Source organism: Chrysemys picta, chromosome 10 (genome assembly GCF_011386835.1).
Source record: "Chrysemys picta bellii isolate R12L10 chromosome 10, ASM1138683v2, whole genome shotgun sequence".
Lineage (NCBI taxonomy): Eukaryota > Metazoa > Chordata > Testudines > Emydidae > Chrysemys > Chrysemys picta.
In genome coordinates this window covers 17,825,495-17,842,935 of record NC_088800.1, presented here as the reverse complement: position 1 = coordinate 17,842,935, position 17,441 = coordinate 17,825,495, and the positions used below count along the sequence as shown (strand labels likewise).

Below are 17,441 nucleotides of genomic sequence, written 5' to 3'. Positions count from 1 at the left end.
GCAATGTAAGGTTCTCCAGAGTCCAGACTACTTTGCCAGTGATGTGGTCACAGCACTGCTATGAGACAGGTTGCAGGCTTCAGCCTCTTTGCAAAGGATCATGGCTCTCTTCCATTCAATCGAGAGAATTAGTGTTAGAAATCTGTGGAATGTTTTCGAAATTTTGTAGACCATTACTATATGTTGGGTGTCTATTTCTGATAGGTTACGGTTAAGGTCATTAAGGTTACTTATCCTATAATTGATACTTCCATTTCAAGTCAACCATCGAAAAATCAAGCTGGTAGCAACTATCAGCCTGTTTGTAACATTCTCATCACATATACTCAGGACTAAATGTTCAAAATCCTGTGCGCAAAATTGTGCATAAAATTGTGTGCATGTCGTGTTTGAAAGTTTTGGTGCTTGTCACTAGACACCCTAAAGTGACCTCTTTGTATCTCTTACAGATCAAAGCAGAGCAGGCGCAAGGGGCGTACTTCTTGCCTGAGTTTGCACTTTCTCCACAGGGGAGTTTTCTTGAAGATACAACAGGAGAACAATTCCTCATTTACCGCTATGATGATCAGGTCAGTATTGCTGTACGTAAAAACAATAGAGCTTTGTCGGATTCACTCCAGAGTGAATTGTTTGAATGTTCCTGTGAAACAAATCAATCATTCATTTTGTATTGCCTTGGGATGGTGCATCAGGTTGGAATACGGTGAATCAAATGATCACACATTAAACAAGAAGCAAAATTAGAGCAGTTAATTGTAGAAATTAAACAACACTTTGTAGAAATAAAACAAAACTTTTGGAAAAGTCTTAGAGTTTAATAGAGAGGAACTCTATAATGTTGTGAGGATATTTAATAGATTACTACAGAAGTATTCTAAAATACATGCAACTAATAACAATTGGTATCCTTTCTGTGGGTCATTTGGACTATCTAAAAGAATTCTATAACAGGGATATAAATTTCTATTAAGGAAGATGTCTACTGAGATATTTAAAAAAATGACTGAAATCATATTTCATTAAATTCTACATGACTTTTCACAGGGGAAACTTGTTTGTATGTTAATGCTTTACAATTGTATAACAGCATATAGACAATAAGTGATTTTCATAACACCTCTGTGACAATTTTTCTAACTTTACACAGTCAATTGTAGAGCCAATATTAGAACTCAGAAGTTTCTGGTTCTGTGCTTAGTTGCCCAAAACTTGCTGCTACTTTTCATGTCACTTTAAAAAGAAATAGAAAATATTTATTATTTAGAAAGTCTATTTTTATAAAGAAAGATTAGTGAATGCAATTTATATTTTCTAAATGACCAAAAGAACTGAATTAACATAGTGGGCTGAATTATACTGGGATATGAAGTTTTGTATCTTATAAATTGTTTGAATGTTACTTGGTATTTTGTATTTCTAGCTTATTTAAGAGGTCAGTGACCTAGCATGTTTTAAAAGTGAATTGCAAAGGAACAAATACAGGGAGCATCGTAATGGATGAAGCAGGGTATCTGGAAAATAACAAATTTTGTATCTTAATTAAAAAACAGTAATGCTTTCTCCAGACCCTATAGATAAATTATACTAAACATGGAATACAGATATAAATGTACAGAAAGTACATGAAAGAAACCCTGTTAATCTTGGCAAAAGATCTAAAGTAAACCTAGGAAGTGTATGGCATGCTGTGGAAATTTACTCATAACACAATGTGTTCCAGAAGTCCACTGAACTCCATATCAAAACTGTCTGAGTTGCATTTGTAGACATACAGAGTACATTTTTTAATGTAAGCGAAATAGGAAGATTCTTAGGGCTTGTCTATACTTACGCGCTGGTTCGGCGGCAGGCAGTCGAACTTCTGGGTTCGATTTATCGCGTCTTGTCTGGACGCGATAAATCGAACTCAGAAGTGCTCCCCGTCGACTCCGGTAATCCTGCTCGCCGCGAGGAGTACGCGGAGTCGACGGGGGAGCCTGCCTGCCGGGTCTGGACCGCGGTAAGTTCGAACTAAGGTACGTCGACTTCAGCTACGTTATTCATGTAGCTGAAGTTGCGTACCTTAGTTCGATTTGGGGGTTTAGTGTAGACCAAGCCTTAGAAAACAATGCATGTAAAGTGACAGAAGAGCAGTTCTTGCCCTCAGGTCTGGGTATGCTGTCTGCAATTGATTGCCAGTTTTATTGTGAAGGGTGGTCTCATCACAGTATCTAATTTGAGGAAAAATATTGTGATGTTTAACCGCTGACTCTAAGGGCAAAGACTGAGATGGGCTTTGTAGCCTCTTCTTGCCTAAAACTGTGTATCTGTTTACGAAGAGTTAAAGGAGCAGTTAGAATCTGAAAACATGCTGAACTACTGTAAATTATTTGTTTGAATACTGTTGAAAAATATGTACAGTAATTCATACTTCTGGTACCCTGGAGGCTTTTGATTGATCTATAGAGAAGGTACCTAGATGAGATGTCCCCTGGACTCAACACCTGGGAAAGCAATAACTTACAGAATAGTAAAACACAGCTGCAGCACAGGCTGCATTTAATGACAAACTTGTAAAAAAAACCCAATAAAGATTATACACTTTTTGATGAAAATAGCTTCCATTGAATGGAGCAATATTTAGAAAAGAAGACAATAAATCCAAACATAATTGAGTGCATTTTGGAGACTTTTAATCAATCACATTATATGGTGAATACTATAGCTCATTTCTGACAATGCCTGTTCCAAGGCCCATTGTAGTCAGTGGAAAGATTCCTATTAACTTCAATGCGGTCTGGATCAAATCCTGCCTGTGAACAACCTGAGTAGTTCTTCCACAGACGACATGTAACTCTGGAGCTTGCTTGCAGGAAAGGGCTTGGTTTTAGAATTAGTCTGATGCTATACTATTTACAGCTCCTCCCGAGAAATTAAAATGAGTCATCTTGAAAATAACTTTGGATTCCTGGAACTCTTAAAATAGTAGACCTACAAATGAAGAACTCAAAAGTCAATACAAATAATAGTACTAGTGCTTTAGCATGGGAATTCAGTCCTATGGGATTTTTTAATATAATATCAAACTGTTGAATGCAAACAGTAATTGCTACAGCTCTAGGCTTGAGCCTCCTGAGAGTAAATTAAGAACTCTTTCATGATTGGGAAAACTCTTTGGCTGAATTGGTTGGTGATATAAATAAAATAATTTATAATAATTAAAGCTACTGTTACTATCACTTATGAAGGTGTAGACACCTGTGTGAGATAAAAGATAGATATCTATCTATAGATAGATAGATATAAAAAATACAGAATTTACCATATGCCTCTTGGTAAGCTGGAAACTTGAATGTACTAATTCTCTATATTTCATACTGGAATGGAAGAAACTCTAAAGGCAGAATATGAAATTCTTCACCAGGTAATTCTCTTTGAATTCTCTGGGCTAGATCCTCAGCTGGTATAAATCAACATCAATATAAATACACCAGTGTAGGATCTGAACCATGATTATATTGGTCAGATTCTTGTTATGGTTGCATTGTTGGCTGACCTGGGGAGCACCATTTTCCACCCTTCCCAACTATCTGTGAAATAGTCTGTATCTTGAGTTGTATTTATTTTGTATTCCGTTTTAATGGTTAGAAAATACGGACAAGTTCAGCAATCAGTTGTTTTAGCATCATCATCATCATCGTCATGATCCAAGATTGGTTTCCTTATGTTCTCCAAACACAGGAATGTTTCAAAGAAGTTTTCTTTGGCTGTTGTGTGTGATATTTTTCAAGCAGTGAGCCAGTTTAATCTGGATCATTCATTCCTTTGTTAGTAAGTAATCTTGGTAAAATAGAGCTGTTACTTCAATATTCAATAGTATTTGCTATCTTAAAAGACAAGCTTAAAGCAAGTAAGTATTAATGGGAACACATTGTACTCTGTTCTAGCCCGACAGAATTACATATGGATATACAACATAGTACGTTTTGTTCTGGCTTGGTCTGGCAAGAGTGTGCTGAAATTTTTCTACAAGATTACACTAAACCTTTCACATGTTGGGTTGCTCTGAGTATACTAAGGAATTACAAGCAGATGAAGTACTTTTCTTAGATGGCTTCTAAGACCACTGTTAAATACGTTTGATCAAATGGTTTTTCTAAGGAAATCTATGATTGCAGAAGAAACTGTGTCCATAGTTAGATATTTTTGTGAATGTCTGTATAAAAAGAGTACGTAACATGGTTTCTAGCACATTTTCTCTTTTATCTCCAGGGAAAAATAAAGTCAACAAAGTAAAACCAGTACATTCAAGGGTTCCCCAAGAGCAGAATCTTGCTAAAACATAGAAGGATGCATTTTCTAATAGCTCCTGGAATGTTAAATAAGCTACATCTTGCATTGGTACATTGTGTACCACAGTTCCAATTGAGTCAATGTCATTTAAATATAACTTAGTATGAAATAAATTTTGGTATGTGGCCAAAGATCTTGCTTGCCCTGAGACATGCCAGACCAGAAAGAAAACTTTACTTCTTTCCTTTCACTCTGAATTTGCTTTTGCTTTTTTTTTTTTTTTTTAACACATCCCATTTTGAGATGCTAGTTGTACTTTGCCATAAGGAATAGTTTACTTTGCTGGGGTTTTTTTTGGCTTCTCACCTTTTAATCTACTACAAGGAAATATTTTTTTTCCAAAATACTAGTAGTACTGGAAAGTTTTCTTTCAGAAATAAAATGTTCTTGTTTTCTGACACTTGAGGTGCTGCTTCCAAGTATTAAAACCATTCCATATGACAGACCACCAACAAAGACAGCAGTGAGAATTTGGTTGGTCAAAAACTATTTGAAGCACCTTCCCTCTTTGATTGGTTGGGTCTGACAGATTTTGAATAAAGAGGGTATCTTCCCTTGTTAAGTGAGGAAAAGGCTTTCTTGACTTCTTTGCCTCTAATGGATCTTGCATCTTCTAAGTTTTTGATATGTGTCATCTTAAACTGCTAACAAGAGTCATGATTTTGGCATCAGATGTGGAGCTAAACTGTCAAATCTTGGCAAGGAAATAGTGTTTCTAAACAAATCTTCAAAAACTTTGAGCAGAAAAGATGGTAAATATTAGATTCATGAGAAATCACCCAGCAAGAAATCAGTATAATGGAAATCTGCACTTGGAGAGTTCAGAGAGTGTGTTTGGATGCTCCAGGTGAAATGGAGGCCAGTGTGTCTGTTTCCAGTACATGTTGCAATATACAAGTTGGATTTGCAAGCAAAAGAAATCTGCCATGGGGTGCAGGTCGCACTAGGGAGACTGAAATATGCCTATGTATGCCTGGTCCTCCAAGAGGACACACATCCTGGCTGACTTGTAAAATAAAACTTTTGGAATGATATTAAAAAGATGGTACAAAAAGGCCATGCAACCCAGGACCTGGAGGATCTCAAGGATGTCAAGAGAAGAATATCTGAGCTCCTTTTACTCTTCCAAGTACATATTAAGCTAAGGTTCATGTAATAACACAATGCTTTTGAGATGCTGTAATCCATAGTAAAACACAGAAAACAATGTGATAGGTCTCACTTGCAGTGGGGTAAAATTGGAATAACTTCATAAGAGTTATTCTGGATTTTCACTGGTGCAACTGAGATCAGAATCTGAGATCAGTGACCACAGCTTGTTCAATAAGAATAGGTGAAATTGCATTATCTCTCGGTTGGACTCCTATTCTCTCCAGTGAAACCATGGGCCCCACTTCTGTGTTTATAGTGCATTAGTACATGTTTTCAAACACGTTTTGAAGCTAGCTATATACCTTTGGCCTTAACATGAAATTTAATGAACTGATGTAAATCCTCATTTGCCAGCTCTTACTTCTAATGTGTCCATGGGCAGTTAGCAACAGATTTGTATTTACTGTATAACATACAAGATTATATGTATGCAGTGTTGTTGTAGCTGTGTCCGTCCCAAGATATTAGAGAGACAAGGTGGATGAGATGTCTTTTACTGGACTTACTTCTGGTGGTGAGAGAGACAAGCTTTTGAGCTTACACAGAGCTCTTCTTCAGGTCTAGGAAACTTACTCTGAGTGTCACAGCTAAACAGATTGTTTAGCATACATAATTAACACATTTCAATGGACCGTTCAAGGTGAAGTGACCCATTAACACGCCTTCAGGTTTTGCATCGGTTGTTCTGCAGGATCTGATGCCGCTTTGAGTTGGTGTGTCCTGGTCAGTAGGGAGCTTGCGTCTGATGATGAGGTTGGGGGGTTGTTTGAAGGTCAGAAGAGGAGGTTTAGGAAAAATTTCTTTCAGGATGGAGTCCCCATTGAGTATGGGTTGTAGTTGTTTGATATCTGGTATGGGTTCCAGTTTGGGGTGGTAGATGACAACTAAGGGTGTCTGGTTGGAGGGGGGTTTATTTCTGTATTGAATCAGGTTCTCTCAGGGTATTTGTGTGGCCCGTTCCATGATGCTATGTACTTCTCAGGTGGCATGTTCTTGTTTGGTGAAAGCAGTTCTGAGTGTGTTGAGGTATATATCCTGGACTTTCTCCTCTGAGCATATTCTGTGGTATCTGAGTGCCTGGCTGTAGATAACAGATCTCTTGGTTTGTTTGGAGTGATGACTGGATCTATGAAGGTAGGTGTGTTGATCCGTGGGTTTCTTGTATATGATTGTCTGGAGGGTTCCATTGTTGAAGCTGATTGTGGTGTCCAGGAAGTTGATGCTAGTGTGGCAGTGTTCCACAGAGAGTTTAATGGATGGGTGGTGGTTGTTGAAATTGTGGTGGAAATCTGAGTGAGTTTAAGTTGTCTGTCCAGACAATGAAAATATCTTTGATGTATCTCAGATACAGCATTGGTTTCCTGGTGCATTTTTCCAGAAATTCTTCTTCAGGGTGGCTTATGAAGAGATTGGCATATTGATGGCTCCTCAGACTTCAAAGGGAGTTGAATAAGTTCGTATATTGGTAAAGCTGTGTAAATATATAAACATGAATAGGTGTTGCATGGTTTGTGAAATTTAATTTAGGATGATTTTAGGTGCTCATTTATATTGACGTCTCTTTTCCCTTTCCTTTACTCTCTGTTTTTTTAGGTTTGTTTTCTGTTTGTTTGTCACTAGTGTTTTTCTGAATTTAAAGAAAATCATTTAAATATTTGAATAAAGAATTTTAGTTCCTTAATCATCTGAAATGTGTTTTTGATTTGGGGAGTCAGGAGTTGGGGCTGGGAGGCATCGATGAAAGACAAATGGAAATTACTTACAGTTCAAGGCAGATCTTGTCTCATGAGTTGATATACTATAAATCAAACATGATAGCTTTGTTTGAAATTTTAGTTGTGTTTACGTTTGTTTAGGCTAACTGGTTGGCTGCATTTCAGTTACCCAGTTGTAGGTAGTTTGTAGCTAGCTTATACTTGAGTAATTAAAGCAGTAGTAGCATATTCTTTGCATGATAGATTGATGAGCTAAATACTCTTTTTTTTTAACAAATGTTAGTTCTTTTGGCAAAGTGGATTATGGATTGGTAACTCCTTAAGCTCTGACTAACATGTTTAGGTTCAAGGGTTTTATTGTTTGCAGTTTATACTATGAATGCCACATATAGTAAGCAGAGACTTTTCTTGGTTTGGTTTTGTTCATGTTACTTAGGTTTGGCAGAATTCAATTGTAATTTTAAAAAAATGTTGACAGATAATATTGGTGTTTATTTTTAAGCATAATTTTCAATTTTTATTAATTTTAAATTTTCACCGCTGTGGGAAGTTATAGGGGGTCAGACAATGGAGGGAAGGGAAGGGCTTCCAAACCTAGTGTTACTGTATAAGTTCTCACTCTGGGGAAAAAAGATCAGTGCAGGTGGACCCTTATGCACTGCAGCCAGTGGGCCTCTGCACAGGTCCCTTTGCAAGATCAGTGCCTTGACATAGAGTTTGAAAATTATCATGTAATTTGATCAGGAAAACCCTATGCCTGCTTGAAAATATACTTAGCCAGTTATAAACTATATTATTTAAGGTTTGGTTAATTAAATACCTGCCACAAACAGCAAGTAAGAGTTTGTTCCTGTTTGAAGTCAGTTTTGGATCAGAAACTTGGCCTTATTGTGGTTGAGATAATTGTCTTTACCCAGCTAGTGGTGGAGGTTCCCCATAGCATGGAGCTGCCAGAGCAGCTCCTGCATTAACTTTCTCCAGGTGCTTCCCAGAGAGGGCTTGTCTGGGAAGAAAGGAGCATGGCCAAGACTTCCCTGCTCTGTAACAGTTCTTGGATGCTGGAAGGGCTCATTGGGTCTCTGAGGCTGCTCTAATTTACACAAGGGACCAACTGACTCCAGCTGGTTCAGGATCAGGGTAGAGGGGGGAAGAGGACGAATGAGGGTGGCATAAAGTTAGCTTTTTTTTTCCCCCCCTCGATATGCCATATCCTGCACTGTGCTTAGAACATCTTGGGCACAGCCCAGGATTGGGTCATTGACTTGAGCGGGAATAGGATCAGGCCCTAAAATGAGAAGAAACATTTTAGTTATGACAGCTGATTTAGATTTATTTTTTAACAGGGGGAACACAATTGGATTATTAAAACATATTATTTTCTGATCTTTTTGTCCATTTTAGTATTTTCCTTGTTTGGTTAATTTTATTTTCAACAATAAATTGTATTTCTGGGTTGTATTTGAGGTCTAATTTTATTTTGAAAATAGATGTTCGTGTGTAATCTGAGTTTGTGTGTGTGTGTGTGTGTGTGTGTGTGTGTGTGTTTCTCTCTCTTTTGCCCTGTCTCTCCCCGAATGGGTTGATCCTGCAGATCTCTACTCATGCTAGTAATGTCACTGAAACACATGAGTTACATGAGAAGGGAATCTGCAGGATCCACCCAGGAATGTGCATGTGTCAGGACTATTCTCATAAGTAGGGTCTGCAGTAGGACAGAACCCTTCATCTCTTGTCTGTCTGTTTATGTCTCCATCCTCTTCTGTGCTTACTGTGAATTTTTCACTTTTTTTTTAATCCACTTTACTATTTTTTTCCCAATTTCAAGGCTTTCTATTTATAACTCACAAATTGTTTTTAAATTCCTAGTTGAATTTTTAGATTAGCACTTTAATTCTCTAAGAGCTACCAGAAAATGGTCCACATGAAAATAAATCCATCTTGAAGTTTTTTATTTTTCTGTTATAATCAGTTAGTAACAAAGAAAACATCTGATTTAAATTAACAACGTATATACCAGACCTTTTACATGACCTCGTTGACTGAAAGATGAATAAATAGAGTGAAATGTAAAAATTGTTAAACCCTCTTTAGCATTGCACAGAAGCATTATTTTCAGATTTGTACAAGGTAATTAGCACATTTTCCCCTCCTCCCTCCCAGTTGGCTCATGTACTTATCCAAGAATTGTGACATTGATGAAGGTTTAGCTTTTCCCTTCTAAATTAAGACGCTAAAAAGGCTGGAGCTAGCTGAAGAGATCCCTTGCTTAAACAGTTCTGACACAACACTGTTCTCATCTATCATTGAGAGTTCATTGAAATACAGTAGCACAGGGATGCTTCTAATTCAGAAAAGATATACTTCAAGTACTGCAGCAAACATGTCATTTGAAGCTGTATTTGTATCTCAAGGAAAGACATTCTTTGGGCTCTGCATGGAGAGGAGACATTAATATGTCAATGGACTTTATCTGCCTATAATCAACTTATTAGCACAGTTCTGTTACTAAAATGGTATAGATACATTTTGTAGCAATAGCTTTGCACAGGTTTATTTTTGGCTATTTTTTCTCAGTCATGAAAAACATAGATTACATTTTATTTTTAAATAATAAGGATAAACTGTTTAAAAGCTGTCTGAAAAATTACACAAATTATCAAGTAAAATAATTATTTAATAGCTGAGTGTTTTAACAAAAATATGTATGTTTAATTTGATTTTTTTTCTGGTCTGTTCTCATCACAGAGAACATTTAGAGTTGCTGTGAGATTCTGTAGTAGCTACTGTATGTTAGCGACGTGCTAAACCTATAAATACTTAGTGTAAAAACAACTCTGAAGATGCTTTGGTTAATTTGGCTCAAGAAGGATTCTGAGTGCAATTGTGGCCTTGCAGAATTCACCATGCTGAAGACATTTCATCTGATATAATCTCATTGCTTTGCAAGATAGTCTGGATAATTTAAATAAAATAGTGCGTATGGTTATGTGGAAAAATTTCCTTACATTCACATTGAATCTGCAATTATCCTTTCAATGTCTCTCCCATCATGGTGTAACCCTTCTGCCAGGCCAAGTTGATAGCAGCAAGGGCCGGGTTCAGTACATTGGGGTCCCCTCCCAACAACGTAACACAAAACCAGCTCGAGTCCCCACCCAGTGACCTGGGAAAATCTTACACACACCCCTGGGCGCCTCAAAAAGTCAATACTTCCCCTCTCACAAGCACAGAGTCTCGGTGTAGCAGAAAATTTTTAATAACATGAGGTAAATGACATCAGCATTAAATTGGGAAAACACCACAACTAGGGTTCATTGGGCCGTGTCCTTTCCCTTTGGTTCTTAAGTCCAGCAACCCAAAAATCACCCAAAGTCCCAAAAGTCCAAACACCCCAAACGTCTCTGTCCCTGGTCAATACAGCCCCAGAGTTCAAAAGTTTATCTGCAGAGTTTTACCCCCCAGCCTGGGTGGAAATGGGGGAGGGGTGTGGGGTGTTAAGGGGCACCTTACGTGATCTGAGGCAGACTGCCCTGCCTCTCCATGGGGTTCTGCTGCAGCCTTCACCACGAGCCGCTCCACTCCACCAGCCATCCCGTGAGCCGCTCCAGCCATCCCACAAACTCTTAACAATATATCTTCAGGCCCCCCCACTAGTTAACTCAGCACTCAGTGATTTCAGCTTGTAGAAGGGGCGCCCTAGTGCTGATGCACCATTGGCCCAAAATGAATTCAGCTTAGCAGCCTGCAACTAGATTCCTAATGGATTCAAAATTAGCTCTGATATTCAACAGTGGAGAGATGAGACGGTGGAATTGGTGTTTCAGGCTCTTAAAAGAGGCCCACACCACCAGGTACAAATACCTGTCTCCAGCCTCTCTCAATTCACTGGGTTTTGGAACCCATGTCCCTTGTCTAGCGAGTGCTACTTAGTTGAGGGCGAGTCCCTCTGTCATAAAACAGTTCCACTGGCCTTGATTCACATAATCAGGGTAACAACACTTTTTATTTTTCATGCCCCAATAACAGAGAAACTGGGGATCTCACAGCAGCCAAAGTGACCATTTGATCTGCTGTGGGTTCATGCTAGGCAGGGTGGGTGTGCCTATGCAAACAAGATCAGCCCCTGAAGTTCTTTTGCACAACTCGCCACAATTCATCACCCGATGTCAGGGTAGAGCTCATCCTGACTCTGCTTACATTGGCAAGTAAATTTATGGTACATATTGCATGTCATGTTGATTTCCAAATGCTAGAAGCTAAACAAAGTCCTGTTCAATTTATATCTGCTACTAATTCTACAGATACATTCTTTTATTAATCTGCATTCATTGACTATTTCTAGAAATAGTTAAAGTGGCAGATATTGTTAATACCTGTATAATGAACCAGCCATGGGACAGACCCATTAATTGCAACTAATGTATGGTAGTTTTGCCACTTAAAACATTTATTTTACTCCACACCATCATAAAAATAATTGTCAACATTGACAGTGATTTTGATTTATTTACACTGGCTCAGAGTCTTCAAAAGCTGTTTGGCCAGAAGGAGGATTACATACACTAGTTAAAGATTTTGGTGGAAATAGCCAAAACACTAAACGTAGATATCTGAGTGGATCTTCTCCTTATTGGATTAATTTTAGTAGTTGTTGACATCTGTGTTTCTTATTATTATTTTCAACATTTACCAAGGATTACACGTTGTGATACATGTCAACATAGACTAAGAGGCATTCTGAGCCTTTTAATGCTCTTAATATCAACCATAAACTGTACTAGGTTTTGTAACATGAAATACTAAAGTGCTGCTAATATAAGAGTAAAAAGGGGATTGCATTCTTTATTTCCCAGTTCTCAGCAGCTGCTGTGTTACCTATTAATACTGTAATAATATGTCTTTGTGAATGTAACCAGTGATCCAGTCACAATGTGATTTAAAGCAGCCACTCCCTTCCTTTCCTCATAATTCCATACATGCTAAAATGTTAAGTTGCTTTATAAACAAGTTTCTCAGTTTGAGACAACACTCCTGTTATGTGGTGTCTAAAGCCCCTACCTATTTTTTGACAGATGCTCAGAGAGAGGGTCAAAAAGTCCCTTTCTGAGCACAGAAAAAGACTATAGTTGACTATTCCCACCGCAAAAATTGTAATGGGACCCATCCATGGGGTGGGTTGGAGGATGGGCAACTGCTTTCCCAGTTTATGAAGTACAGGCAAGATAATTTGTGACTGATTAGGCTCAATAGCAAAAATTTGCTGAAGTGTAGCTTTTAAATTAACCTGCAGGAGATGGTTGTGAGTGTAGTCAGAAATCTATAGGTTTCTCTTTGCTTGCTGATTTAGGCCTTGATCCAAAAACTCCCATTTATTTTAATAGGCTTTGGTTCAGGCCCAACACCATTAAAGTCAATGGGAGTTTTGCCACTGACTTCAGTGGGGTCAGGATCAGGCACTGAGGTTTTACAGATACACCAACAGAAATATTGTCTAATGCCAGGTTAAGCAGTTAGTGAAAAATTGGATAAATACTAGAGAACATGAACACCCCTATTGTTTCATTACTCTTCAGGGAAAGACCCTTAGCTATTTTCAAATCTGATGCAATAAATGCAAAAAGCTGTAGGAAAAACACATCACATAGAAAAACCTCACTAAGTTGCACCAATGATGGACAGATTCCTTAACAATAATAGAATTTTCTTAATTAGCAAGTAAGTGACCAAACACGCACAAATCATGAAATGTACTAAGTTTTGATAATGTTAGTTCTAATGATTTGCTACTTCATTATTTGCATGCTATGCCACAGCACATTATGAAGTCTTAGCAAAATAGACCTCTCTTTAGTAATCTCCTATTGCATCTTTAGTGAAACTGAATAATGTTTTGTATTATTTATGTATCCTGTGGATCAGTGAAGTTCTTCTGAGTGCTTTTAATTTTGTATGCAGTTAAGCTGTTGTAACAAACCCCACTCCCTCAGCCAACTCTTCTAACTTCAGTACGAGGCACTGTAACAGAATACTTCTTGTTGTTACACCACCTACAAAAATAGACTTGCTTCACATATTGCTTACACTGCAAAAATTAAATACTTAAAAATATATGTCAATATTTGTAATAGGATGCACTGGCTTAAAGGCAGTTTTTTGTAATTTGGCCTTTTGGATAGTAATAGTAGATGGTACAAAATGTATTCTCTTATGAGTAAATATTATGTTCTGAAACCCCAATTCTGCCACCTTAAATGTTGTTTTGTATGTGTGGAGGGGAGGTGTCTATTTGCAATAGCAAGATAATATTCTAGGTGAATATACATAACAGAACTGGTTCCTAAAGAGCAAATTTTACTATTTGGGCTAAATCAAAGCCTGCTGTTCCCTTTTTATCATTCCAATTCAAAGAGAAGTTTTGTTCCTTCTGCAATTTTTTTTATACTTTTTGCCATGAATCTGCCAGTTAATGTTCATTCTCCTCTGCTGCTTTAATGTTAAGGCTAGAAAATGTTCTGTTTTTCTCATATTTTCAGCTCTGTGTTCTAATGAATATGAAGGGAGGGAGTGAAAGTCTTGTCTATCCAATGTTCCTGTCAAATTGACTTGCTGTCTTTTAGTAGACTATATCACAGAATTGGTTTAAAAGTAGGGTTGCCACCCGTCCTGTTTTCACCCAGACAGTCTGGGTTTCGGCTTGTGTGTCCGGATGCCATTTGACAAGCCCAGTTGTCCTGTTTTTATTGATCTGTTGAAAAGATGGCAACCCTAAGCAGAAGGAAGGAGGTGTCGCAACAGCAGCAGCCACTCCACCTCTGGGGCCAGGCTACCTGTGCAACTCACGGTGGCGCGTGGCCCTGTGCAGCCTGCAGGTAGTGGGCAAGGCAGCCTCGGCTGTGCTGATGAAGACCCTGTGAGTGATGGGGGTGGTGCCTTGTGGGGGAAGAAGCAGAGCGGGGTGGGGCCTTCGGGGTCCAGTTACCAGCCATTAGAAAGGTGGCAACCCTATTTAAAAGATTGGGCCCAATCTTTAGGTACAAAGAGACAGTGTAAAAATTGTCCCAAAGCAGGGTATAGAGCTCTGCAGTTTCGAATCACATCCCAAATCATCCTTTTAAATATGCTGCAAGGCAGACTTAAAGTACTATATAGGGCACAAAGTTTTTGCTGAAGTCTGTCAGAAGATTCATTCTGCATGGTTTTGTTAAGTACTTCTGTGAGTGTGAACAGAATGTTTTTAGGATTGTATACAGACCATATAGAACAGATGGTCCCTGCCCCCAAAACCTGACTGTCTACGAACTGACCCTGAAAATACTTTTATGCACATGTATAACTTAATTCATGTGAGTAGTCCCATTGACATCAGTGGGACTGTTCACATAAGTTACACACTTGGAGAAGTGATTCAGGGATCAAGGTGTAGTTCTCAATTAAGTCCTTTTGAAGTACACGGCAAAACTCCCATCAGATCCATACCTGACGATAGCAAGCATCTCCTGGGAGGAACCAAGCACCTTCCACTCACGTTGTAGTGAGTGAAAGTTGAAATAACTCATCTTGCGTGATTATGTCCATCATGCTTTCTTTTACACACAATATAGCAATGCACAAGACTAGTTTAATAATGTATGGTTATTTAAGCATTCTCATAAAGCTTATAGTGAATCACAGTCATTCTAGTCTACATTTTACATTTTATGCTACTTTTGTTTTTTTAGAATGAGGGATATACATTTCTTTTTGTGCATTGACAACATCAGAGGTTTTCTCCAACTTAATGAAAAAATCCAAATGACTGTGTAATATTTTCAAAGAACAGACTGATGGAGACTGGCCTGTTATCAAAAAAGCACTGTAAGAATTAAGTTTACTGTGTTATGATTTAATTTTAAATTAACTTATGGTTGTTGACAACATTCATATTTCATAAAATAGGTGTGGGTGCAAGTTTTCTCTATTTCCTACCACTAAGAAAAAAACATTAATTCTGACATCTGTTTTTAACACTTTCCCTCATATTTTTGGAAGAATGCCTGGCAAAAGCTGGAAAGTGACTAAGAGATCAACTAAGATGGCCTAAGGGCCTGTTCCCAGCTGGTACAACATCTGGAATGTTACATATAGTGGATAAATTCAGAGTTGTAGTTTAATAAGATTGGTATTCAAGATTTCGGCCTACAGCATAGGAAAGGACAGTGAAACTGACCATACACAATATATCAACATATCTGAAATACTGTTTGCTAGGTTTTTGCTTTCATTTTGGCAGATGCCTCATACTTTATATATAAACTTTCTTCTAGTATTGTTTTGGAGCTTTACGAGATATTCAATGAAGTCATATTGGTATTATATCCAGAATCTTATCTTTTCAGTGAGCTTAAGGTATGTCTGGGTTTCTTTTCTTTTAGTTTTTTTTTTCTTTTAGGAAAAAAGTGCTAAAGACAGATTTTCTGAGTTGACTAGAAACAACTTAAGTTGCTACATTTGGAACTTGTTGACAGGAGATGTTGTGAAGGCCAAAAGCGTGACTGGGTTCAAAAAAGAATCAGATAAGTTCATGGAGAACAGGTCCATCAATGGCTATTAGTAGAACCCGGCGCAGAATCAAATTTATACCCGTGGATGTGGATAGCCGTGGCTATAAATCGGTATCTGCGGAACCGCAGGGCTCTCCCAAGAACCACAGCGGCAAAAGGAGCAAAATGTGGGGCTGCTGCTCCCAGGACCAACGCCCGGCACCGGGAGCTCTTCTGACGCGTCTGTACTGCCGCAGCCCTGCCCCCAGCTCTTCCACACAGGTGTATGCATCTCCTGTCTTAGGGCATGCGCGCCGCTTGAACACAAGAGAGTGACCGGGTGGGTACCAGGGACAGCCGCCTGGTACCCACCCCAGTGGGAGGGGCTGGGGGCCGTACAGCTGCACCGGAGGAGCTGATGCCGTGGGGCGATGGCTCCTGGGAGCAGCGGCCCCACGTTCTGCTCCTTTCGCTACTGTGGTTCCTGGGAGAGTCCTGTGGTTCCATGGATATAAATTGGTATCCGCGCAGGGATCTAGCTATTAGCCAAGATGGTCAGGAACACCACCCCATGCTCTGAGTGTCCCTAAACTTCTCACTGCCAGAAACTGGGAGTGGATGCCAGAGAATGGATTGCTCAATAGTTGCCCTGTAGTGTTCATTCTCTCTGAAGCATCTGGCACTGGCAAGGCCACTGTTGTAAAACAGGATACTGAATGAGATGGGCCATTGGTCTGATCCGGTATGGTTATTCTTATGTTCTTATAAGAGTTGGGAGACCATAAGATCAGATCTCAAATGGTTACAACAGACAAGGAAGGAGCTGGTTTCTTCAAAAAAGGATCATGTGCTCCATGCCCTGGTTTTTACGCCACATTCTTAAGTAAGCATTCTTTTTGTTTGTTTCATGTTGAACTGCTGTTGGCCATTGACTGAGGCACTTCCTGTGTGACATGTGAGCCCTACAAATTATGGGGCTTTGGTAAAATTTTCAGGAATGTCTAAGTGACTTAGGAATGTAAGTATAGCTGGCCAGGAAGCCTGATTTCAACTTCATGAAAATTGTTGAGGTTTTGGAAATATTTGTTCTCCCAAACTGGGACAAAAAGCCAAAAACATGAAGATTTTCAAGTCAAGTTAACAAGTCTGGTCAGTTTCATCACTGCTATTCAGTGGTGAGTGGCTGTGAAATTAACAGGATTCATGTAAGTTTCAGTCATCTGTTTCTAGGGCTTCTAGTCAGCTCAGGTAAAACATTCTTCCATCTCTGCAACCTAGTTGTTCTTCTATTCAGAATAATTTTCACTTCTTTAGAGACTATACATGAGGTGCATTTAGAAAAACAACATTTCTGCCTGAATCATAACATTATTTTAAGGAAGAACATGATGTCAACTAACTATAAGGCACTTCCACATGGCTTTGGGCTTAAGTAATGTATTCTTGAGCCTTATGCAGGTATCTGTTAAGTACAAACTGAAATGAATTGGCTGGAGGAAAAGAGAGGCAGCAGTGGAACTGAGTGCAAAGGGGACCGAGGAACTGGGATATTTTTAAAAGCAAGACAGACTCATTGTGTGTTTCTGTCAGGTTTTTCACTGTAGGGATCTGATCCTGTGTTCTTGATACAGACAGAACTCCCAGTCGGGCCCTATGTTATCTGAACAGCATGCGATTATGTGGATTAAGTTAAACCATACAGAGCAACTTTATTTTATTTTGT

General features: G+C 38.7%; 1 protein-coding gene across 10 annotated transcripts in view; it reads left to right on the top strand.

Moving 5' to 3' along the window:
* The window catches only part of ADAMTSL3 (ADAMTS like 3), a 262,575-nt gene that overhangs the window by 43,345 nt on the left and 201,789 nt on the right, over positions 1 to 17,441 (top strand). For all 10 annotated transcript variants that reach the window (XR_010590971.1, XR_006173311.2, XM_042845687.2 and 7 more), the window contains exon 3: positions 450 to 569. Coding sequence is in view for 8 of the 10 variants with exons in the window: in XM_042845687.2 (XP_042701621.2) it covers positions 450 to 569 (120 nt within the window). In the remaining 2 variants the exon portion in view is untranslated. The remainder of the gene's footprint in view (positions 1 to 449; positions 570 to 17,441) is intronic.